Source organism: Vulpes vulpes, chromosome 8 (genome assembly GCF_048418805.1).
Source record: "Vulpes vulpes isolate BD-2025 chromosome 8, VulVul3, whole genome shotgun sequence".
NCBI lineage: Eukaryota > Metazoa > Chordata > Mammalia > Carnivora > Canidae > Vulpes > Vulpes vulpes.
The window spans coordinates 48,816,202-48,841,222 of record NC_132787.1 but is presented as its reverse complement, the minus strand read 5'-3'; the positions used below and the strand labels follow the sequence as shown (position 1 = coordinate 48,841,222).

Below are 25,021 nucleotides of genomic sequence, written 5' to 3'. Positions count from 1 at the left end.
GTATATACCTAGAAGTGGAACCAGTAGATTATATAATTCTGCATTTAATTTTTTGAGGAACTGTCAGTATTTTCTATGGCAGCTGTACCATTTTATATTCTACCAACAATGCACAAGGGTTTCACTTTCTCTATATCCTTGGCAACATTTGTTCTCTTTTTTTTTTTTTAATAATAGCCATACTAATGGATATGAAGTGGTATCTCATTGTGGTTTTGATTTGCATTTTCCTGATAATCAGTGTTGTTGAACATTTTTTTATGCACTAATTGGTCATTTGTATATCTTCTTTGGAGAACTATATTGTTATTCAACAATAACAGATCTCTTATTTGTCACTCTTAAAATCACTTAGAAAATGAAAAAGCTTAATCAAAATATTTTGTCAGTTGAATTTTTATGATTGTCTTGGAAAGTACACTTCTGCTGTCAATAAAAATTCAAGAATAAATTCAATACACATTAACTAGAATTGGTTTAACCCCCTCAGTTCCTAATACTGAGGCATCTTGGGGCATTGTAGCAAATTCACAAGAGTGCCAAGGGATATTTAAAAATTTCAGTGGAAACACAGCAATACTCAATGTCAGTCAGGCATCATTCAAACTGTTAGTTCTGAATAGTTCAAGGTTTCACTATTAGGTGGCTCTCCATTTTCTATTTCTTTTGATGTCATAGCTTTACAAAGCTGGATTTTTCTTAGTTGCTATGATTATTTTTTTTAAGATTTTATTTATTTATTCATGAGTGACACAGAGAGAGAGAGAGGCGGAGACACAGGCAGGAGAAGCAGGGAGCCCAACATGGGACTCTGTTCTGGGACTTGAGGATCATGCCCTGGACCAAAGGCAGGCACTAAACCACTGAGCCACCCAGGGATCCCCTAGTTGCTATGATTAAAAGAAATACCACCGAAAAACAAAAATCAGTGTGGAGCAGGAAATGAGGATGGTCGTGTCAAATTCCAAGGTTTGAGAAGTTATGTATAACCCAACAGGTACATACATCCCATTAGTAAGAAAAGGTGGTTGTTTAAAAATGAAATAATTAGAAGTACCTGGCTGGCTTGATCAGTAAAGTGTGCGACTCTTGATCTTGGGGTTGTGGGTTCAAGCCCTACATTGGATATAAGATTACTTGAGAAAATAAAATCTTTAAAAACATGAAATAATTATTTTTCCCTTTAATTTATATGTTTTGTTTTTGTTTTTTCAAATCACTGCTAAGTTGTTAGGACATAAGCCTTTAAAGTTGTTTGGACCCACTACTTAAATAGAATTGTTAGGTATTTGGGAACCACCATCTTCCAGTAATTCGCCAAAATGACCAACACAAAGGGAAAGGAGAGGTACCCGCTATATGTTCTCTAGGCCTTTTAGAAAACATGGAGTTGTTCCTTTGGCCACATACATGTGAATCCATAAGAAAGGTGATATTGTGGACATCAAGGGAATGGGCACTGTTCAAAAAGGAATGCCCCACAAATGTTACCATGGCAAAACTGGAAGAGTCTACAATGTTACTCAGCATGCTGTTGGCATTGTTGTAAACAAACAAGTTAAGGGCAAGATCCTTGCCAAGAGAATATCCGCATTGAGCATATTAAACAGTCAAAGAGCCGAGATAGCTTCCTGAAGCGTGTGAAGGAAAATGATCAGAAAAAAAAGGAAGCCAAAGAGAAAGGTACTTGGGTCCAACTGAAGCGCCAGCCTGCCCCACCCAGAGAAGCACACTTTGTGAGAACCAATGGAAAGGAGCCTGAACTGCTGGAACCCATTCCCTATGAATTCATGGCATGATAACTGTAAAGAAAATAAAAGACCTCAGGATTGTAAAAAAAAAAAAAAAAAATTGTTAGGTATTTCTTTCAGCCTAGGGGCATCATAAAAAATTTGAGGCATGAAGCCTTGAAACAAGAGAATTTGGGAACCTCTGCATTAACCACTTGCTAGAGGTCAGTGTGCTTGTCACCGACAATATACAGGTTAATGAAACTGGGACTGCTAACACTGAGGAGTAGAATGTCTTTGGGTAATTAGACTTCCTTTTGCTTTTTCTCTAGTAGTCTATAAGCTCCTCAAAGGCAAGTCCTCTATCTCACTGCCTTTATGTGTCTTCAGTGCCTACGGTTCTGCCTGGCACATAGGAGGTTTTCAATAAATATGTGACTTACTCTGTATTTTGTCAATAATCTTTTTATGAATGATTTCCTAGTGTTACCATTGATTTACTCTGTGACTTTGGGCAAATCCCTACTTTTTACTGTGGCAGAAAAGTTCATATATTTTTTTAAGATTTTATTTATTTATCCATGAGAGACACAGAAAGAGAGAGGCAGAGACACAGGCAGAGGGAGAAGCAAGTTTTGTGCAGGGAGCTCGACGCGAGACTCAATTCCGGGTCTCCAGGATCAGGCCCTGGGCCGAAGGCGGCGCTAATCCACTGGGCCACCTTGGGCTGCCCCAAAGTTCATATTTTTACAAAAGTTTATAGAGCTAAGCATTAAAGGAAAAACAAAAAACTTATCACAATTTTGGTGAATACTTAGCTAGTTGAGTAGGTAATAAAGATTTCTTCTTTAAGAAGTCTGCAAGAGGGGTGCCTGGGTGGCTCAGTCAGTTAAGCTGCTGCCTTCAGCTCAGGTCATGATCCCAGTCCTGGGATCATGTCCCATATCAAGCCGTGTTGGGCTCCCTGCTCAGCAAGGAGTCTACTTCTCCCTCTACCCCTACTCATTTCTCTCTCTCTCACTTGCTCACTCAAATTAAAAAAACAAATTTGCAAGAGCTGATGATAATCTAGATAGGTAAACTTTTTCTGTAAAAAGCTAAATGGTATTTAGCCTTTGTAACCATAGTCTCTGTTATAGCTACCCGACTTTTATAGCATGAAAGTAGCCTTACATAATATAATGAAGAAGTGGTTTTAATATCTGTATTCTAATAAAATTTTACTTATAAACATATGGGATGTCTGGGTGGCTCAATGATTGAGTATCTGCCTTTGGCTTGGGGCATGATCCCAGGATCCTCGGATTGAGTCTCACATTGGGCTCCTTGCAAGGAGCCTGCTTCTCCCTCTGCCTGTGTCTCTGCCCCCCCCCTCTCTCTCTGTGTGTGTGTGTCTCTCATGAACAAATAAAATAAAATCTTTAAAAATACATATATAAATAGTGGTCTAGGTCTGGCCAAAGGGCAATGCTTTGGTGGCCTCTGATCTAAATTAAATTCTGCTCATAGAAAATTTGGTGATACCTAACAGGTAAAGTTAGGAACCATTGGGAAATCTTGTAGGTTGTCAGGAATTATGGTCACAACAGTGATACATGTTGCAATTTTATAAAGATTCCTGGAAGAAAAGGAATACATACCCACAGAGTCAAGTTTGTTGTGTTTATAGTGAGGAGACGGAGGCAAGAAGGACCCAGCCAGCCTTATTACCCACTACTCCCTTTAGTTTTATTTCAGCCAGACCATTCACTATTCTCTAAATAAATCTTATTCTTCCCCTTATTCCTTCTTTTGCTTAATTTGTTTCTTTCCTCTGAAAGGTATCTCTAAGAAAATTAATAAATGCTATGTGAAAATTTTATAAAAATGTCTCCAAAGTAGCTTTGATCTACAGTATGGGATAAAAGTCAGTCTGAATGGAATGTCAACATATGTATTTTTTTCCCTCAGCTTTTAGAATGATTCCATATCCACTAGAAAAAGGCCATCTATTTTACCCTTATCCGAGCTGCACAGAGACTGCTGATAGAGAGCTATTACCTAGTAAGTAAATATTCTAGTTTTCCTAAACTTAAAAGTAAGATGGTGCTTCATAGTATTTTCTCATAGTAAAAGTGCCTTTGGTTGAAATTCAGGATACTGTTTAAAATACTATTTTAGTCATTTCTTGGTTGTAGTTGCATAATTCCATTCATTTCCTTACATTTTTGGGATAAAATGCTGTGTGAGATACAATGAGAACACAAAAGTTGAAGATATTAAAAAGAGCAGTCATCTTACAAACATTTGAAGAAGAAATAATACCAATCCTTCACAAATTCTTTTCAAAAAAGAAATGAACACTTCTCAGCTTATTCTGTGAGACCAGTATTATCCTGATACCGAAACCAAAGGCATTACAAGAAAACTATAGAATGATATCCCTCATGACTATAGACACAAACATGTTCAACAAAATACTAGCCAACTGAATCCAAATACATATAAAAAGGATTATGCTCCATGAGCAAGTGGGACTTACCTCACAAATGCAAGTGGTTTAACTTTTGAAAAGGTATTGCATCGCGTTAAGAGAGTAAATGACAATGGATGCAGAAAAAGCAGCTGACAAAAATCCAACACCCATTCATGGTAAAAATTTTGAACAAAGTAGGAATAAAAGAGAATTTCCTTAACCTGATAAAGAGCATCTACTAAAACCCCATAGCTAACAGCATACTTAATAATGATTTTATGATTTAAACACTGAATACTTTCTCCCTAAGAAAAAGAATAAGGCAAGGATATCTGCTCTCCCCACTTCTCTTCAGTGTTGTACTAGAGATCTTAGTGCAGTCAAGCCAGGATAAAAAAGGCATTCATGTTGGAAAGGAAGAAGAAAAACTGTCTTTATTCACAGATGACATCATAATATAGGAAATCTTAAGAAATTCAAAAAATACTATTAGATCTAAAAACAAGTTCAGCAAGGTTGCAGGATATGATATCAGCATATAAAACTCAGTTGCAAAAATAAATAAATAAATAAATAATAAATAAAAAATAAATAAAACTCAGTTGCATGTTTATATACTGGCAGTGAAGAATCAGTCCAAAAATGAAATTTAGAAAACATTTCTAATCACAGTAGCATCGAAAAGAACAACCAATTTAGGAATAATTTAACAAAAGAAATACGTGGCTTATATATTAAAAACTACTTAATTTGCTGGGAGAAATTAAAGAAAATCTAAGTAAATGAGACATTCCATGTTTATTGATTGGAAGACCCAATATTATTTATATGGCAATTTTCTCCAAACTGATCTATAGATTCAATACAATCCCTATCAAAATCCCAGGAGGGATTTTGCAAAACTTGACAAGCCGATCCCAAAATTCATATGGAAAGGTAAAAGACTCAGAATAGCCAAAACAGTCTTTACAAAGAATGAAATTGGAGGGACTAAAGTTTCCAGTTCTAAAAGGAGCGTTGTGGACTTAGGGAGAGAACCAGAAGTATGTAGTGTTTTGATCTCTGAGAGTCCCATTGAGTCCTTGCTTTCAGAAGTCAAACTTCTCAAAAGAATGGTCTGTACTTTGTGTCAGCTGCCTTATCCATTTACTCTTCTTCTCTGTGAACTGGTAAATTTCTGTGTAACTTTTCTTTTTATGATTTAACCATTTAGAAGGCATGCTGAAGATTATAAACATTAGGACCATGTTTCCTTATGTGATATAAACCTGTGCCACAATTTTTACAGTTCTGGGGCCGTTAGAACTCAAGTCTAAGAAGAAAAGTTGCAGTTTTACAACCACCAAGTGTAGTTAGCTGAGAAGTTCAAACAGATGAAATTTTAGGAGAGATTATAGAAGTTAAGTATGCTGTTATTTTTCTCCCAGCGTCTTTTGTTTTCTTCCATCCTCTGAAAAAAGTTATCTGTTTTTCCTTTGAACTCTCAAAGCACTTTGTGTACTTCTTAACCTCCCTTCTAGATTGTAAACTTGAAGGCCAGCATTCTCTTTATCATCCCTCATGTATCTCTCTAATGTTCACCATGAAAATTGAATTCAATAAATATTTTAATTAGTCAAATGTATTAATGTATTCTTTTTTTTCAGTTTCAGAGGTAGAGTTTAGCAATTCATTAGTTGCATATAATACCCACCACTTATTACATCAAGCGCCCTCCTTAGTGCCATTAACGTGCCAAATGCATTGTTAGTACCCAACAAAAATATTAAATATTATTCCCTTTTCTCCTTATCCTACTCCAAACTCCCAAACTGCTCACGAGTTAATAGAAAGACTGACAATCGAAAAAGGACAAACATTATATGGTCTTGTTCATTTGGGGAATATAAAAATTAGCGAAAGGGAATAAAGGGAAGGGAGAGAAAATGAGTGAAAATATCAGTGAGGGTGACAAAACATGAGAGACACCTAACTCTGGGAAATGAACAAGGGGTAGTGGAAGGGGAGGCAGGGGGTGGGGGTTGAGGTGACTGGGTGATGGGCACTGAGGGGGGCACTTGGAGGGATAGGCACTGGGTATTATGCTAAATGTTGGCAAATTGAACTCCAATAATAAAAAATAAATTAAAAAAATAGAAAGACTGATAATGTGTTAAGTGCTGCATGTCTACAATAGATTATAAGGAAGCTGGAATGGGGAGTGCCTATATCTCTAAGGTCAGGGATGATTCCAAATCTGACTTGATTAACTTGAGAATTGGTGAATCCATCATACAGCAGGAGGAGGAGGTTTGGGAACAGGAGTTGGGGAAGTAAATAAATTCAGGCTTTGAGTATGTTGCATATGTAACACACTCAGTTGTGTGTGTGCGTGTGTGTGTGTGTAATAAAAAATACTTTATTACATAATCTATTTAGCACATATGTATTTTAGCACATAGCACATTTCATACATCTCTAAATAATATATGGGCTTAAGATGCAGATTAAATGTATATATTATATAAATAGTGATTGTTGTAGGTATTCTTTGGGTACAAGGAATAGCTGTTTTAAATTGAAAGGGAATTTGTTAGAAGACTAGGATTATCTCAAAGAATCCAAAGGCAGCAATTACAGTTGGACCTCAGAAGGGACTAGAACCAGAAATTAGAAGGCTATCAGGATTTCCAGGAGTCACTTATCTGTATATCTCTATCTCTGGCTGCCTTTTTCCATTCTCCTGTTCTCACTTTTTCTCCTTCCACAATGTCATCTCCTCTCTGTATGAACTCTCATTTCTGCTTCTCTCAGTGTGTCTGCTTCACTTTTATATCTTTCTCTTTGTCGTTTGGCTTTTCCTTCTTAGACAGTGATGTAGCCAAACTTGATGCCTCCTACATTGCTCTAGTTTACATGTTATCAGTTCAAGCAAATAGTATAGCATGAATAATATTTCAACCCTGCTTCTGAAACTTCTGGGAGGGCGCCTGAGTGGCTCAGATGGTTAAGTGTCTGACTTCAGCTCAGGTCATGATCTCCAGGTCCTGGGATGGAGCGCTATGTCAGGCTCCCAGCTCAGCAGGGAGTCTGCTTCTCCCTCTCCATCTGCCTCTCCCCCTGTTTGTGCTCTTTCTCTGTCTGTCTCTCTCAAATGAATAAATTAAAAATCTTTTTAAAAAAATTAAAAAAAATAAAACTTCTGGGAGAATCTGATTTATCCAGGTGTTCATTCCTGGTCCAGTTAGTCATGGCCTAGGGACAGGTTCAGGTTGTGTAAACAGAATTGCCAGGGGTTCCAACATCTCTTTCTCTCTACATCTCTTTATCACCAAACCAACTTGGGAGCCTTCATTTTTCTAGGTATGGATGAGATCACTAAAGGGAGGTTGTGCAGAGTGAGAAATAAACTGAGAGTGGAACCACAGGAGAACAAAAATGTCGAAGGAATGGGTGGCTGATAAGGAGTTCGGAAGATTCAGTGAAGGAGTGGTCAGGAGACAGGACAAGAACCAGAACTAGATAGGCTAGGAACTAAAAGGAGCAAAAAATTTCCAAGTGAGGAGGAGTATCTGATATCAAGGAAGGTGATTACTATGAAGAATCCATTGACTCTGGCATTTAAAAGGTCATTAGTGAAAGAAATTTAATTTTCTTTTCTAGGATGGTGCTGGTCGTAGTTCTTGTTGTTTTTCCATTTTAACAGAAACACGGGTATTTAAGACTAATGAATAGTTATGGAACATCAATATGCAAGGGTATATTATATTAGGTTAAATACAGTTAGCCTAAAATAATGCCTCCCCCCCCCCCCCAATTACTGCAAAAGTTGCCTGATACAAGGCCAATTTTACATAGTGGTATGAATAAAATCAGGGTTATTATCATGTATTGCCAGAGTCACAGGCTACAAGAACAGAGAGTTTGCTTTTTTGACAGGCCTTTATTATTTCCAGGGTACTTCCACATTTGCAAATTCCAAGAGGTAGGAGAGGAGGAATATGCTGGGATTTTGTTTGATTATATTGTTTGTTCTGAGAGCATTTGTCTGTATCTGACAATGTAGAATGAACAAATTTTTAATAATGTGGAGTTCTAAAACCCAGGAGTACTTAATGTTTTTGTTTTCAATTCTCCTTCAACCTTGATAGGACTTACAACATTCTGGAATTTGCTTATGAACCTCTTAAGTTCAGACTTGAACTATTCCCTTAGTTCACATAGCTATTTAGTTGTCTTTTATGCCTCCTGATAAATTTTTCTCTACAAGCCAGTGATGAAATTTGAACTTTACTTCCAAGGGAGTGTTTCTGTACTAGTCATCCATTATACTGATGTATTAGCCAAACATTGACTGACAAATGAATCTACAGAAAGCAATCCAAGCCATAGCTTCTAATGTTTCTAAATTTCTTTTAAAAAAATTAAGATACAATGTGCTTTTACTTTAAATGTGACTCAACCCTCTGGAAATTTTCTAGATTTTTAATAAGTTCCATTTTTGGCATATACTTTTTGAGTGTAGTATAAGGTATAAAAAATATGGCTACCAAAGGAAACTTAGGTGTAATCTTCTCTGTGAATCATTATGTTGAAAAGAGTAAAATTTATAGCTGACCTTGATTCAGCACTGAATTAGTCATCCTTTACTTATGCAGGATATTACATCAGGAATTCCTGGGTTTGTGTCAGCCCTGAGTAGTCAACTTCCTGGACTAATGAAGTCCCAGAGTAGCTCTCAGTTTAACAGACATTTATTGAGCACCTACTGTGGGCCAAGCATGATAATAGGCTCATCTCAGCATTGCTATTCAGGTGTTTTTAATCAAATTTCAAATAAGATATAAGTACTTGAATACTATTAGTAATGAAATATCCAATCATTAGAAAAATAATACCTGAGTTAATGTGTGAATAGGATAAGACAAGGGACTTTACTTATGTTCCCAATCCTAGCACTTTGGTGTTCTAGTTCAATTTTTACGGTGCTTTATGAAATGCCACACATAGAACGTTTATTAAAACTGGATGAAATTATGGTTCTGGGAAGTCTGCAACCATACATCTGTCTCTCGATCACTATACTTGTCTCTGAGCTCCCAAAGAACAAGAATTATAACAATTCACATTTAAGGACTTACAGTGTTCATCATAACAACTCCATAGCAACTATGAGAGGGTTTAGCAACTTATTCAGGATCACACAGCTTATCAGTGGCAAAGCTCTTTTTCAAAACCACCTCAGCATGACTTTACAATTAATGTTCTTTCCCACGATGCCATCCTATTCCCAGTCCCCAGCAGTTATCTGGCTCTGTTGATACACTGTTGATGCTGGAATAAATTTAATGGATGACTTTCTTCTACCTTGCTTAGCCAGAGATGCCTTGTTCTTTTTTAAAGCAACTGTTTTCCTTTTGAGTTTCAAACTTTGAACACATTAAAACTGGCTTTTGCTATATTCTTAAATAAAATACATTTCTACCTTTTCTCCCTTGCAGCCTTTCATCATGTTTCTGTTTACCCAAAGAAGGAGCTTCCTTTCTTCATCCATTTCACAGCAGGACTGTGTTCTTCTACAGCAATGATAGCTCTTCTCACACACCAGTTTCCTGAAATCATGGGTGTTTTTGCTAAAGCTGTAAGTATGATCTCAAGGACTTGTATAGAGTATTTGTAAAACACACAAGAAACCATCTCTGATCTATTTGTGCTAAACCAGTTGATCAGTGGAAGATGTTTGTTATAGTGAATTACAGGAATTGATTTGTAAAGTTGCTGCCATAAATATGTCAAACATAAGTTTTTGGTGACTTGAGCTATATTTTTGTTGCTTAAAGAATACAACAGTATATAACATGATAAAGTTGGTCTTTGTAGATCACTTTTGGTGGTAAAAATAGCAATTGTTACTAGCTAAGGAATAATCCAATTCTTTTAAATGCTTTCTTTTTGGCATTTAAAAAAATTCCCTATTTTGGAGATAATTCCCTGTTTTGATTTTTTCATTTAAGTGAAATCATTAATTGTAAGGTTTGCTGATGGAGAATAAGTAGGTAAGATGGGACAGATGGAACATTTGCCCTGGGTACAGAATGTGCTGTTTCACTCAAAGCTTCTCCCTATTGTATCTGCATGTTCTTAATTGCCCTTCCCCAACCTTGGGTATAGAACCCTGTGACCTTTATTTTTATTTTTATCCTTTAATTTGAACTACTTCCCCATTTCCTGAGCTAGGTCCAAAAGGTACTTGAGGACTGATGTTAGAGAAAATATCCCATGATTCTTTTCTTTTCTTTTTTTTTAATTAATTTTTTATTTATTTATTTATTTATTTATTTATTTATTTATTTATTTATTTTCTCTTCTACATAAACTTAGTAATTACTGTCACTGGCTCAAAGTAAAATGATCAAAAATAAGTCCCTTCAAGTCACCAAGCCTTTAAGAAATGTGTCTTTCTTGTACATCTTTGCGTTTTTACCAGGTAATAATAGTTCAGGCCCAAAAGGAAAATGCTAATTCATCTGTCTCAAATTAAAAAGCACTGAGAACCATAGAAACACTAGCCCTTTGTAATTTCTACAATTTTTCTATATGTCTCCATTCTAACTCCCTATTCCTCAAAATTTCTTTTTCTGCCTTAAGAACAGTTTATTTTGTGCCTTAAAGATTAGTTGGTTTTCTTCTGGCACTAGGAGTAAAAGCACTGGTTTCCCTTTTTCCCTGAAGGTCAACTGGATAATGTGTTAAGTTGCCACTGGCTGTAGGCCTAGGAGTCTGAGACTGCACTTGATTCTGGGTCAGTCTTCAAGAATGACTTTCCACTGTTGCTCAGGGAGTATAGATATTTAGGTTGGAAACTGACTATTCTGTTTTAGTGTAAAAAGGAAGTGTAGTGATCATACCCTGTTGTTCAGAGTGGTGCTGACCAGGGAGTGATTGCATCTCAAACTGAAATGACCTAACTATATAATCTGACATGGAAAAAAATTGACTGGAAGGGGAATCCTGTCCATCTAACAACTGGAAAGATATATGCAGCTGTGTATTTGAGATTGCAGGCAAGCAGTGGGAGAGATGGTCCTTAGGATTCTCTCAGGGCATCGGCAAAGAGGAAAAATTGAGTGAGGAGAGAGATTTAGAATCTGGAATCGATATGTAGCGATTGTTAGTGGTATACTTTCATGAGGTCCTGGCTAAAATTAATGCAGTGTTTTCACTGTCAACTCTATCCATTGATGTTAGTATATGGTGTCTGTCTTTACCTGAGACATGGCTGATGCACCAGAGAGCCTTTAAGATTACATAGCACAAGCACCTTAGCACTCCTCTAGCAGAGTCTGAGAGTGAACAATTATACATTTTAAGTGGAAGCTGTTTTTTTAGACCAAAAGTTATTAATTTCCTGTGATTCTAGTTAATGAACAATAAATAGGCATTTTTTTATCATCCTTTGATATTTGTATAAGTTGATGGTATAGAGTGAAAAATGTGTCTCACAGCAAACTTTTATAGCTACATTGTATCCAGTGGCCTTTACACATACATTTTTCATTCCTAAAAGCAAACTATTTACTCAAGGTACCTGAAGACCAATATTTAGCATGCAGCAGTAGCAAGGGCAGGTTCCATTGAAGAAATTATGGAAAATGGTTACATCTAGGCCATCTCCAGTTTACAAACACAACATATAAATGCCTGCCAGCCAGCCAGCCAACTAGGGAGCTGAGGGCTCAAATTCTTTTTCCTCCACTTAATGGTCTATGCAGTAGGAACTTCACCAGTACCCAGGAGCTTGTTAGAAAGGCAGAACCTCAGGCACCACTCCAAACTTCCTGATTCTGCCTTTGAACAAGACCTCCAGGTGATCCTATATTGCGGATTTAAAACTTGAGAAGCCCTGCTCTCCTCTATGCAATATGAGGAATTTAGACTGTCTAGATAGTGCCACCTTTTTAAGTTAGAGAAGGGGCAGCATTGCAGAATGGTAATGAGCATAAGCTCTGGAGCCACACTGCTTTGCTCTGAGTTCCAGCCCTGACACTTACTGGCTGCACAACTTCAGGTAAGTTACTTAACCATTTCTCCCCCTCTCTGTAAAATGAGAATAGTACTACCTCATAGGCCTTTGTGAGGGCTAAATGAGTTTAAGGTATGACAAGTGTTAAGAACCATGTCTGCCCATAGTAGAAACTAGGGAAGTGTTACTGTTGTCGCCACCTGTCATTGTCATCATTATCACCAAAGTGCAGCTGTGTTGAGAAATCCTACCCCCTTCACGTTGGGAGGAGCTGTGTCCTGATAGTAAACTTAAAATGTATTTTCCCATAGAAATTGCAATATAAATGGTGGTTAAGTATCATTTAAATAATATTGCTGGTAATATTATCACAAATAATATGTGTATTTGTACTAATAAGAGTGGAGAAATGTTTCAGATTCTGAGTGCTGGCAAACCACTTTGTAGAACAGAAAGCACTGATAAATTGCAAACTGCCTATGTTAGGATTTTCAATTAGGTCAGATATTTGATAGCCAAATATAGTGGAAGTCATTCTATTTTGTAAGCCAAAGCAATTCAATAAAATTTCCTAAATTCTTTCCATTGTTATCATGGTTTCTTCCTCATCTAATATTCTTTTGTATTGGCTCATATGCTAGAGTAAATTTAATTTGAATTTGTTAAAATATGTTACAAAACTGCTTTTTTTTTTAAGATTTTATTTATTTATTCATGAGAGACAGAGAGAGAGAGAGAGGCAGAGACACAGGCAGGGGGAGAAGCAGGCTCCATGCAGGGAGCCCGATGTGGGACTCGATCCCGGATCTCTGGGATCTGGCCCCGGGCCAAAGGCGGCACTAAATGGCTGAGCCACCCGGGCTGCCCAAAATTGCTTTTTTGTGAAGTCAGGTCTAGGGATTAATGATTTTTAATAATCCTGACTGTATATCAGATTGAGATAAATGGGAGGGTACAAACTAGAATGGCTAGTGGTTTTTTTAATGCTTCATCTTGTGTATGATATGAAGCTACGTGGAATAAGGCTTTAGTTTCAGAAAGTTAGGACTTTTTTCTTGATTTTTTTTCTGCTGGCTGAGATGAAAACCAAGTCTGACATTCAACATAGAGCAATAAAAAAAAAAAAAAAAAAAAAAGCATAAATCCCTGGAGATGTGGAATGTGCTGATATCAGAGCTGATACTCCAAGGCCAGAATTCCTGAAAAAGGAAAAATTGCTTTTAAGTGGTAGGTCATTTTCTCACCTGCTTTGAAGCCTGCTGGGTTAAATATGAGAGTTCAAAGTAAGGGTAGCCAGCAAACCAAATGAACTGGAATCTGATTCTGCTTATCTGAAAGGAGCTTCTTTATTTAAGAGCTGCACTGCCCTCTCCTTAGAGAACCAATCTTCATTTAGCCTGGCCCCTTTCATTTCTGTCCTGCAAGAAAAGCTTTCTTGTTAGTAAGCCTTGGGAGGGCGTTATCACAGCAGTGAAGACTACAGATGGTCTTTGGGGATTTTAGTAACTTACTGATGAATTCAGGCTTGTGGCATGTGACTTTAGTATTTTGAACTCAGAAGTGTGTTTGAATATAAAAAATCACTAGTTGGGTTTTAATTGAAATAGGATAGATAGCCTTAGCAACTTGGCAGAAAAAGGTGTTCATGGGTAAAGACAGGAATCAGAAAGATTCCTAAATAAATAGTTTGTTTCACTAAAGCAAAACTTTGTTGAAATCTTTTTCACTGAACACATATTGTAGTTGTGCTGAGGTGGGAATGGCCCTGTTTCCACATATTTTTACTAATCTTTATGTGGGAAAATGTGGTTGGACATGCCAGTGATGAATTTCTGAGCAACTCATAATTGGCTGGCTCCACTGTAACTAGGGCCTAACAATCTGCTTGATTAATTCTTTAAGGACTACATTAGCCAAGTTGTATGATTTCCAAAGATATAGAAGGTCAGATGTTATACTAACAAAAGAATGTCTCACTGGGATTTCTTCAGCCCCTTCCCAAAAATAATTAACATTTTTCTCCCCAAATTACATTTTAAAAAATAATAAGCAGAAATAAATGCCACATGTGTTTTACTGAATAGTGATAAAAACTTTTGAGGTTTGTACACTATTCTCATTATTTTTTTCCAGGGCAAAGATCATCTTCATACCTAGGGGAGTTGATAATTATAACTCTATATTGATATATGCCAATAGAAAAAAAATATATTATTTCTAAAGTTTCCTAATTTTTCCACTGTCATAACCAGTGACATGAAATCTGTTCATAGGTGAAAGTAATTTTTTATATTCTCCATATGATTTCATTCATACTAAAAACCTATGATAGTTGTATCCCTCTTTATTAAATATATAGGCCACATTCAGAAATTCAACCAACAAGTAAAACAAGTTTCTTCACTTTGTTTGAAAATGGATTACTAAAAAAAATAAAAAATAAAAAAAATTAAAAAATAAAAAAATAAAAAAAAAAAGAAAATGGATTACTTTTCCAAGCTGTGAGGCTTCTTTAGTTCCTAAGAACTGACATAGTTTTAAAAACATTTTGAATTGTAACCAAGCTTATATTCCCCATAAAATATTGTTCTGTAACCATGTTATTTCCACAGTAGTATATCCAAGGTATTTTCCAGAGATTATAATAATAATAAAAGGAGCCCATTGTGTGACAGGTCAAAAAACTAAATGTTTACATACATACAAATGTTCCTTTGTTAGTACCACTGAAATCTTTTTTTTTTTAATTGTCTATTTTTTTATAATAAATTTATTTTTTATTGGTGTTCAATTTGCCAACATACAGAATAACACCCAGTGCTCATCCCGTCAAGTACCACTGAAATCTTTCTTTGGGCAGTCTACCATATTCCAATTTTGATTTTCTTAATTGGGATATTCCTAGCAAGAGAAAAGATGTTCTCTCCTCCCACTAAGGGCATTTCTCTATGCCTCTTTCTCACTGTTCTCCTTCAAAAAAGAACCAGACTGAAAAGTTTGTGAAATTGCTGATGTTCTTCTTTATCCCTATTTTCTGATTACTAGACTCTTCTTTTCAAAGAGGAGGGGAATAAAGAACAAAAGTTAAGACAATGTACTTTTTTTAGCATATGTTTATACCCCTTCCCCAGGGTCTGGTTCAGTTTTGAAGTTTGTGGAAAGCACCCTCTTTCCCTATTAACATGTGCCTGTCAAATCTGAAGTTCACAAAAGCTCTCCCTGAATTTATTTGGCAGTATATTTAATCATCGTTTCCCCCTCAAAGTTAACGTCTCAGTGCCAAAGTTTAGGACATCCTGTCACTGACTGCTACTGATATATTGATTGCTTAATCATTAGCACTTGAGGCAAATGGACTGCATAACAGTTTTCAGAAGAGCAGTGCTTAGATATTGATGTCAGTTGCTCACTCCAAACCCATTACACAAGTGATACTAGAATTCACATTAGGAAATCTACTGATTTGTCTTTTAGAAAACATCTTTGTTTTTTGCAGACCCAGCAAAGTTCTCTAAATGGAGAGAATAATGGGATACAGAATAAAATTATAATCTTGAGGAATAGTTTTTATTGGCTTCTTTCTTGAGTCGAACTTTGCTCCTTCTCCCACCAATTAAATTTCTAATGCTCCAGAGAACTAAATTTGTATGGCTACTTAATATATTAACGATTCTAAACCATGGGTCATTTAGATTTCAGTTAGTTATTATCTTTGTTCTTAAGAGTGTATACTTAGACTCTCATTTATTCTTACCTGAGCCATTGGAAGACAGATTGTGGTTTTCCAGTGTTTTAGATAGAGAAGTTTAAAACATTCAAGTTAGTGATTTACTTAAAATCACACAATAGATAGCCCATTAGTCATGATATAGATTCTTGGTTTCAGTAATATGTCACGTGACAACTCAGGCCATAACAAGTACAAAAGAATACATTTCAAACTAAATATGGTAATGATGAAGGGATGTAGAAAGATGGAGTGGTGATAGTAAAGTAGTTTTGCTAGGGAAGTCTTCCTTCAGGAGATGAATTTGGAGAAGAGTTTTAATTATTTATTTTTATTATTTAAATGTTTTAAAGAGATTATTTATTTGAGAGAGAGAATGAGCATGAGCAGCAGGGGGAGGGGTAGAGAGAGAGAGAGAAGCAGACTCTCTGCTGAGCAGGGAGCCCTATGTGCCACTCCATCTCAGGACCCCGGGATCGCGACCTGAGCCAAAGGCAAAGAGACGCTCAACCACTGAGCCACCCAGGTGCCCCTGGAGAAGAGTTTTAAATGAAAAGCCGATAGGGATTTTCAGAAGATAGGACACTTAGGTTGCAGAAATGCTTACTGAAAAATAAAAACATCAGTAGACAAACTGGCTGAAAAACTCTTCACTCTTCACAATACAAGCCTATTTGATGAACTCTAATATTTGATGAACTGTGATGCTTTAAGATAAAGAATGCCCATTTGCTTTTCTATCTTTTAAATGGGTTCACTTTAATTTCATTCCTATTCTTGCGAGTAAGCCACTTAAGAACAAAGAACACTGTTTGATTTCTATCACCTACTCAGACAATGGTATAAAGCACTTCAGCCTTTCTAACTGTCTGAAATGTACAGTGATACCAAAGAAACAGTAGGTACTGGTTTTTAATGAATCAGAGGGAATTTGATTGACTCTCTGAAATGTTAAAAACAAAACAAACTTTTAGTATAAAGCAAAATGCATACCCCATGTTTTAATATCACTCTTCTCTCAAAGTCAGAGGGTAAGTTTGAAGGATTATCGGGGGAAGTTTAACAGAACAAAATAAACTTTTGGTCTAAAATATAACTTGTGAGAATTTTCTGGCTAACATGGGAGTTTTAGGTAGCAGATGTACTTCTAGTAGTTGTGTCAGTAGGTAGGAAACTTAGGTGTGTTCTCTAATGCTGATGAGGCCTCAACACAAGATTAGCTATTAATATTCTTTCTGAATTTGAGGAAAAAATAAAATTATCTTAGTTCTATAATGACATTAAGATTGCCTTATGTCCATCTCTAACAGCCATCTTCAAGAAAAGAAATTATTTGGGCTTCAGATGCTGCTCAACAAAATTAAGAGAACTGATATTCAAGAGAATTCAGACCACATATTCACCCTCTCACCTCATCCTATAATTTCAAGCATTCTGAAAATGAAACATATATGTATTCTTCAAAGTGTCGGAGAGGGCTCTATTCTTTTTTTTTTTTTTTAAGATTTTTATTTATTCATGAGAGACACAGAGATTGAGAGAGAAAGAGAGAGAGAGAGGGGCAGAGACACAGGCAGAGGGACAAGCATACTCCATGCAGGAAGCCTGTTGCAGGACTCGATCCCGGGACCCCACAATTGACGCCCCGAGTCAAAGGCAAACGGTCAACTGCTGAGCCACCCAGGTGTCCCAGAGGGTTCTATTCTTATTGAGCACTTACAAATTACCAGTAGGATATACAGAGAGAAGCAGTTTGGGGAAGAATTCAGAAGGGAGCATATTCTCACACCCTCTGTTAGGAACGTGCCAGCTCTTGTTTTCATCTATTCAAGATGCCAGAGTCCCACTTTCTTTGTGAAGCCAGAGTTCAAGCTTTGACTCCCAGGTTAGCAGCAGCTTTACAATTAAATTTTAATCCCTTAGTCTTTGTTAGACTCCCATCTAGAGTATAGCTACAACTATTCTTGGCAGGCAAATACATTGCTGTGTTTCCTGCAGTCACAGTGAGATAGAAGAATGTTCTCTGGCTGGGTTGTAGATGAAGGCACTTCACTAATCTTACGCATAATTCATCCTTGGTTGCTGGGGTACTCGGAGTTGAAACTTTGCCCTCTGATAAAATTCAGCTGGATTTTTTATTTATTTGACTCTGATCCCTTTGGATTTGGCCCTTATTGGGAGCCTAGGGATTCTAATTCAACTAAGCCCTAGCTGTGTAGACTTTTCTTATTAATTTGCTCTTAGTGTATTTTAGTTATTGTTCAGACTGCCGTAAACAACAACAGCAACAACAGCTGCACTAAGAACATGCAGTTCAGAGGCCTGGAGACCCTGAAGAGATTCTTCTTTCAGTATTGGCTTATTGACTGGAAGGACTCCAGTAGGGCTTATCTTAGTTTGTTTTCAAAGTGTAGTTTTTAAAGAGCCTCTGCATTTCAAACTATGTGAACTCTTGTTCTATAGCATGCCAAAGTATGATAATGATTATTCTGTAATATACTCCACATTTTTGACATTCAAATTCATTATATTAATATGTTACTGTTGATGGACTTGTTGCTTCCTTCATTTATTCAATGGACAGATATGTGTTGGGCACGTTTACAAAGTATAAAATACAGTGTGTGTCCATAGGTACCTTGTAGTCTGGCAGCGGGGAGTTTGAGACAGGCAAGGGATGTATTAGTTATAAGACAGAAGCTACTACCACAGCAATAGATTAGCTCACCCTTGCATGTTTGTTCATTTGATTGGAAGCGACTGAGGAATTACTTTCACGTGCCTCACATGAGGTGTAGTGACCTAAAAAGTCATCTTCAACTCAGAGAAGACTTTCCTTTTTAGAAGACTCTGTTTAGTTAGGAGCCCTTTCAGTCACACAAGGAAGATAGAAAGAGGAGCCCTATTATCTTTCAAACATGAGACTTGTAGGACTTTTATCTTAACACCTAACTGACAAAGTTCATGTTTTTTTTTTTTTTTTTTGGAGATTATTTATGTATGTATGCATGTGAGAGGGTGGAAGCAAAAGGGAGAAGCAGACTCCCTGCTGAGCAGGGAGCCCAATTTGGGGCTCCATCCCAGGACCCTGAGATCATGACCTGAGCCAAAGGGAGACACCTAACCTACTGAGCCACCCAAAGGCCCCATTCATGTTTTTATAAACAGTGGTATTCATTATATTTATCTGAATAGTTTAAGACTATCAAAAAATGAAGCGTTCCACAATTTAGAATTTAAGTAAGAAATGTCTCGCCTCAGATTCACATAGTAGCTGACACTTCTTCATTTTCATCATCTTTTGTATCCTCTCATTCCCTAATAAGGACAGATTGACAAGGGGTATGGGGCATTCTGGTTTAGAAAATGAAATAATGTGATGTCATTGTGAAGCAGAATGGGATAGCAAGAGTTAGAACTGAAATTACTCGGGTCTGTGGTCATGAGGGAGAGACGAGAAAGAGCTATTCAGAACTTCCCAGAGCCTACTGTTAATGTCAAAGCTGTGTCCTGTAGTCACTGATTCTGAAAACCAGTTAATTTTTTAAAAATAATAAAAGGAGGGCAGCCCGGGTGGCTCAGCGGTTTAGCGCCGCCTTCAGCCCAGGGCATGATCCTGGAGACCCGGGATCGAGTCCCATGTGGGGCTTCCTGCGTGGAGCCTGCTTCTCCCTCTGCCTGTCTCTCTCTCTCTCTCTCTCTCTCTCTCTGTATTTCATGAGTAAATAAATAAAATATTTTAAAAATAATAATAATAATAAAAGGATATTGGGGTAGGCACTGAAATAAGGTTCCTTTTCCTTCTCTTCCAAGCTGAATTTTGCTAATCAATTCTGCATCCTGGACGATTCTACCTTTTTATAGGGGAACCACCAAGATTTTCTAAGTAACTAAAAAATATTTCCATTCTTTATTGTATCAAGCAAGTATATGTGCTAATTGGATCACTGGGTATATGACCTTGGAATACAGATTTCAGAATAGGAATAGGACCTATCCTTGGGGAGGTTATACTAATTAGGCATGTAATCAATAAAATATAGTGAAATGATGGAAGTATATGGAGTAGAAGAGTAGGCCTGAGATTATAGTAGGGGGTCAAAGAGTATACTGATTTAACCCAGTGTAGTAGCAGAAGAAAGGAAGTGAGACAGTTTGAACAATGACTTGGAGGCAGAAGACTGCAGGTCAGGCTTTGGAATTTACTGGTGACCATTGGTTCTCTAGCAATCCATCTGAGCTTGCTACATCTGCTGGAATAAGTAGAAATTATTATTCTTTGGGTCAGTTAACAGAATAGATATCTCCAAACAGTGAATTAGATGCATGATAGCATCTTCCAATTCAGAAGTCTAATTTGTTACATGCTAGTAAGGAGGCACATTCTGGGTTGTAAGAAGCCCACTTTCATCCATTCACTGTATTCATGTCTGCCAATATTAGGTCTCTAGAGAAAGAGTTAAGTCAATTCCAGGCCCCCTGAGCTCCTGGCTACCACCTTCTCCCATAGGACTTGGACAAAGATAAGGAACACAGTTACTTAACTTTTTTTTTTTTTAACTTTTATCTTTCAGATGGCATTGAGAGTAACCATATCTGTTGTTTGGCCTCAAGCGCCATACTGAATTTTTTTTTTAATTGCTTTTGAGCAATAAATTTTCTTTGGTCGCTTAACCAGTCATACAAGTTGAGACTTCTATCTTGATGTCTATTTTATACTATCTGCTCTGGGAGAACAGTTGAAAACTAATAAGTCAGTTAGATATTTTATGAGTATCAAAATCTCTTCCATTCAGAAATGTAGGGGGATCCCTGGGTGGCGCAGCGGTTTGGCGCCTGCCTTTGGCTCAGGGCGCGATCCTGGAGACCCGGGATCGAATCCCACATCAGGCTCCCGGTGCATGGAGCCTGCTTCTCCCTCCGCCTGTGTCTCTGCCTCTCTCTCTCTCTCTGTGACTCTCATAAATAAATAAAATAAAATAAAAATTAAAAAAATGTAAATAAAAAAACCAGTATGAGCAATCAGCTTATGTCAGATTCCATGGGCTTATGTTACATAGGGAAATTATAGTGCAACCTGAAACATGCTTCTTCATGAATTCAAAATGGTATCACAGTTACATTCACAGTTGAATGTAAACCCTTGAAAAAAAAAAAAAGAATGTAAACCCTTGAGCTTTCCTATTGTGAAGGGTTTCAGAAATCACCTTTTATAAACTGCCTACGGAAGGAGGAAAAAACTAAGATGATACCAACAAATACTGTCACTGTGTGAGTGGCTGCCTCCCAGCACCAAATTGTGCCAGTTCAGTAAAGCAAACAATTAGGATACTGTTCACCTTTTGGCTTATTCAATGGTATATATGTATGTGTGTGTGTGCTGGGGAGGGGTGTGTATTCTAATATAGTTGACCCTTAAACAACACAGTTGAAAATCCACTTGTTATTTTTGACTTGCCAAAAATTTATTGTTGACTGGACACATATATTGTATGTCATATATATTATATACTGTCAATTTATTGTTGACTGGACACATATTGTATGTTGTATATATTACATATTCTATACTTTATTATATACTGTTACATAATATATATTAAGTATATATTATATACTTAATTATATACTTATAATTAAGGAAACGTTATTAAGCAAATTATCAGGAAGAATAAAATATATACTTACAGTCCTGCACTGTGTCTATAAAACAAATCTGCATAGAAGTAGACCTATGTATTTCCAACCTGTGTGGTTTGAGGGTCAACTTACTCTTTCTGAAAGAAGCACAAGGAAAGTACCGTGGAAGAACAAGTTGTTTGTGATTTTTGTACTCAAAAATTAAGAAAGCTCAGTAAGGAAATATGACAGGAGCCTGGTAAATAGCTCGGTTTTTACCTTGACGAATGCAAGAAGCCAGAGACCTAACTGAAGTTAGGATATCGGCATTTATCTCTTGTTCCTGGCAGCCACTCTATCTAGCAGCTTGTAGTGCACAAGAACTGTCTTCTCCCTTATCAGTGAACTGGTTTGTCATCCCTAAAGCTTTTTCATTGCTCTCCTCCCATTCACTGTGGCCTCATACATGATGAACCTACTCACTGCAAAAGTCCCATATATCATACGGGACATCAAGGCCTGTCAGATTCTAAGGTGGGAAGTAAGGGAAAAAAACCACATATTTTTAATTTTAGTTTTTTTTCTTTTACATTGTAATTTCTTAAGAGTTTGATTTGATTTGTGCCATTTCTGGGCCTATAAGCCTCCCTAATGCATCACAGTTCTGGATAGAAAATTTCATATCTCCGGCAGCCCCGATGGCGCAGCGGTTTAGCGCCGCCTGCAGCCCCGGGGTGTGATCCTGGAGACCTGGGATTGAGTCCCACGTTGGGCTCCCTGCATGGAGCCTGCTTCCCCCTCTGCCTGTGTCTCTGCCTCTCTTTCGCTCTCTCTGAATAAATAAATCTAGAAAGGAAGGAAGGAAGGAAGGAAGGAAGGAAGGAAGGAAGGAAGGAAGGAAGGAAAGAAAGAGAAAGAAAATTTCATATCTCTTATTTAGCCTAGAACCTTAAATGCTAGTGAGTTGTAGTTAACACTTAGCAGTTGTTAGGGTTTGCAGTGAAGCTCTCTTTTCGACCCTGTGCATATAACAAATGGACTCGTCCCTGTGCTTTCCCATCAGTGCCCCTGCATTGATGGACATAGATCAAGATGTTGTGCGGCCCTGCAGGGGCTCTGCACCATGTGACAGTCGAGGCTCATGCAGCTAGTTCACATTATTTCAGCCCTTATCTCAGCGTTCTCATTTCTCTGTCGTCCCCAGTGTATATAATATGTACTGGCTTGAAATTCCTTATATATTGCTTGCACATTCTTGCTCTTACGTTTCAGCGCATACCAGTTCCTTCGCTTTAGCACGCCTTCTCTAACTCCCCTCCACCAGTCCATACCTTGTCTTTTAAAACTCCATCTCAGAAGTCACCCCTGTGGAAAGGCTGATTAATCGCCTCCACCCGATTGCTGTATTCAGAGACTTCTGTTTCTCAGCCCATTCTTCAAACTGTTTTTCCTTTGTGATTGTTGCTTGTGTACCTTGTCACCCAACAAGCATAACTATCCTAGGAATGATGATTTTCCTGTTTCCCCTTGTCTATTACACACAAACATTTTGGAGGCCTACTGACAGCCTTCTTAGTTTCCCCAGAGTTCTAGTCCTCCTTCCACACCCTTTCCCTTTACATCATAGCTAACTGCCTGGAGGAACAGGGCACGTGTTCAGGGCTCGGCCTCCACCTCAGCATGTGTGTGGCAGCCCGCTGAATAGGTCCCAACAAATGGGAAGGATTTAACCCTTCGGCTTGGCAGCCTCTGCATTCTCCTCAGACACCTTCAAGAAGTAGATATGGGATCAGAAATAGGTCTGGAGACAGGAGCAGGGAAATTTTTAATGAAGGCTTTTTCCTTCCTTTTTACACAAGACCCATGCAGCTGCTGTCGGCAGCAGCTCACCCGACACTCTCCTGCTCTGCCTCTTTTCCAGGAGTCAGGGTTAGTTTAAGAAAAAGCCTTTTGCTAGAAGCCATGACCTCGTACTTTTATCCCCTCCATCTGGTGTGCGGCCTCATGGGGCTGTGCTGCTATGCAGGAGGTGAGCAGTGGAATTCTTTAGATGATGACTTCTGAGCCCACATGCGGAGGCAGTGGGGGTGGGGAGCAGGGAGAGCAGTGAGAGCCAAGATCGATGGACCAAAAAGTAAGGTTTGCTCCGGGACAGATCCTGACTATAGGTAGACTGTTTTCATGAGGTGTCCTTCCCCTAGCTCAAGTGGGGGCCCGGGTCTATGATGGATGAACACTGTGTTCCTGCAGTTTTCCCTTCTGCCTTCACAGTTGGGGTGCGCAAGTGGGATAAGTTGGATATGTGCAGGCTCAGGCTGTTTCTGAAGGAATGCATTCCAGGGTTGAACAGGGAAGGGTTCCCCTTGCACACGTCCTCTCTTGGAGCTGCTTTGTCTCACTGTCTTGGACCTAAACAGAAGTCCAGATTTTGAGTGAGGGCGGGAGGAGGGGTTGAGAGCAGCAAAAGTTTTTGATCAAGTAAGAATCTGTTGTCTGCCTCATCTTGTAGAGGTTTCTCTGCAGGGTGAATTCTCCTTGCCATGGTGTAGATAAATTACTTGTCTCAGCTAGAGATCCTAGGACTTTTACCAGGCCTTGAGTAGGTATCTTGCCTGGGATAGGATGGGTTTTTAGCACTCTCATTCCCTGTTCTTACTTTCCTAGCCCAGGAGTTGACAGCATTAAAAAAAAAAAAGAGTGAAATCTCAAAGGAAATTCTAAGAAATACTTTAGAGGCCCAAAACCTTAACAGTTTTCTATCATGGCTTCTCAGGACTACTTGTACTCTGCACACTCAGCATCACTTTAAAAGAACTAGATAAAATTAAAACAAATGTTTAAGTGTTAATCTGAAGAAGAAGAAGAAGAAGAAGAAGAAGAAGAAGAAAAAAAAAAAGAGAGAAAGCACTAGGAGCCAGAGTTGATTAAATGCAGACTGCTTAGTGTAGTGATCATTTTGTGGTGGTGGAAATAGTGGCAGAAATGACAGGGGATTCCTTGATGTGGCTAGAGAAGGCCTAGGCTGTTTCTTTTGTAAATTCTGCTCACATATACTCTCCTCAATATTTTGTATCAGTGTCTGTTCTGAAGGGGCTGGGACTCTGGCCCTTCCAGCCAGAGGCATGTTCTCAGGCTTTGAGAAGAACACACAAGATTTGAAGTGAGAAGCCCTGGATTTGAGTTCTGTCTGCACCACTCAGTATCACATGACCTTGGACAAATCACTGAACCTTTCTAAACAGCACCTGTACAGCGAGAATGTCTCTTGCCTTACAGGGTGGCTGTGAAAATTATGTCCATGGTAAAGCATTTTGTACCTGAAAATGCTTCTTACAAACATCACAGTTTTTCTTGGGGAAACTCCACCTTGAAAGTTGTCAGTAGGACAATGTGGATTAAATGTTCTTCCCTGGGGCCCTTGCGTGACTCAATGGTTGAGCGTCTGCCTTAGGTTCAGGGCGTGACCCCCATATCCCACATCGGGTCCC

At 38.0% G+C, this 25,021-nt stretch overlaps 1 protein-coding gene and 1 pseudogene across 6 annotated transcripts in view; both read left to right on the top strand.

Moving 5' to 3' along the window:
- ST7L (suppression of tumorigenicity 7 like) overlaps window positions 1–25,021 on the top strand; it is a 141,365-nt gene that overhangs the window by 55,694 nt on the left and 60,650 nt on the right. For 5 of the 6 annotated variants that reach the window (XM_025983323.2, XM_072766495.1, XM_072766493.1 and 2 more), the window contains 2 exons: window positions 3,681–3,773; window positions 9,666–9,805. In XM_025983323.2, the coding sequence (XP_025839108.2) occupies window positions 3,681–3,773; window positions 9,666–9,805 (233 nt within the window). Of the gene's footprint in view, window positions 1–3,680; window positions 3,774–9,665; window positions 9,806–17,224; window positions 17,368–25,021 lie in introns of those variants that run through there. The other variant, XM_072766494.1, reaches the window with a different exon arrangement.
- Window positions 1,291–1,856, top strand: LOC112907974 (large ribosomal subunit protein eL21-like; annotated as a pseudogene).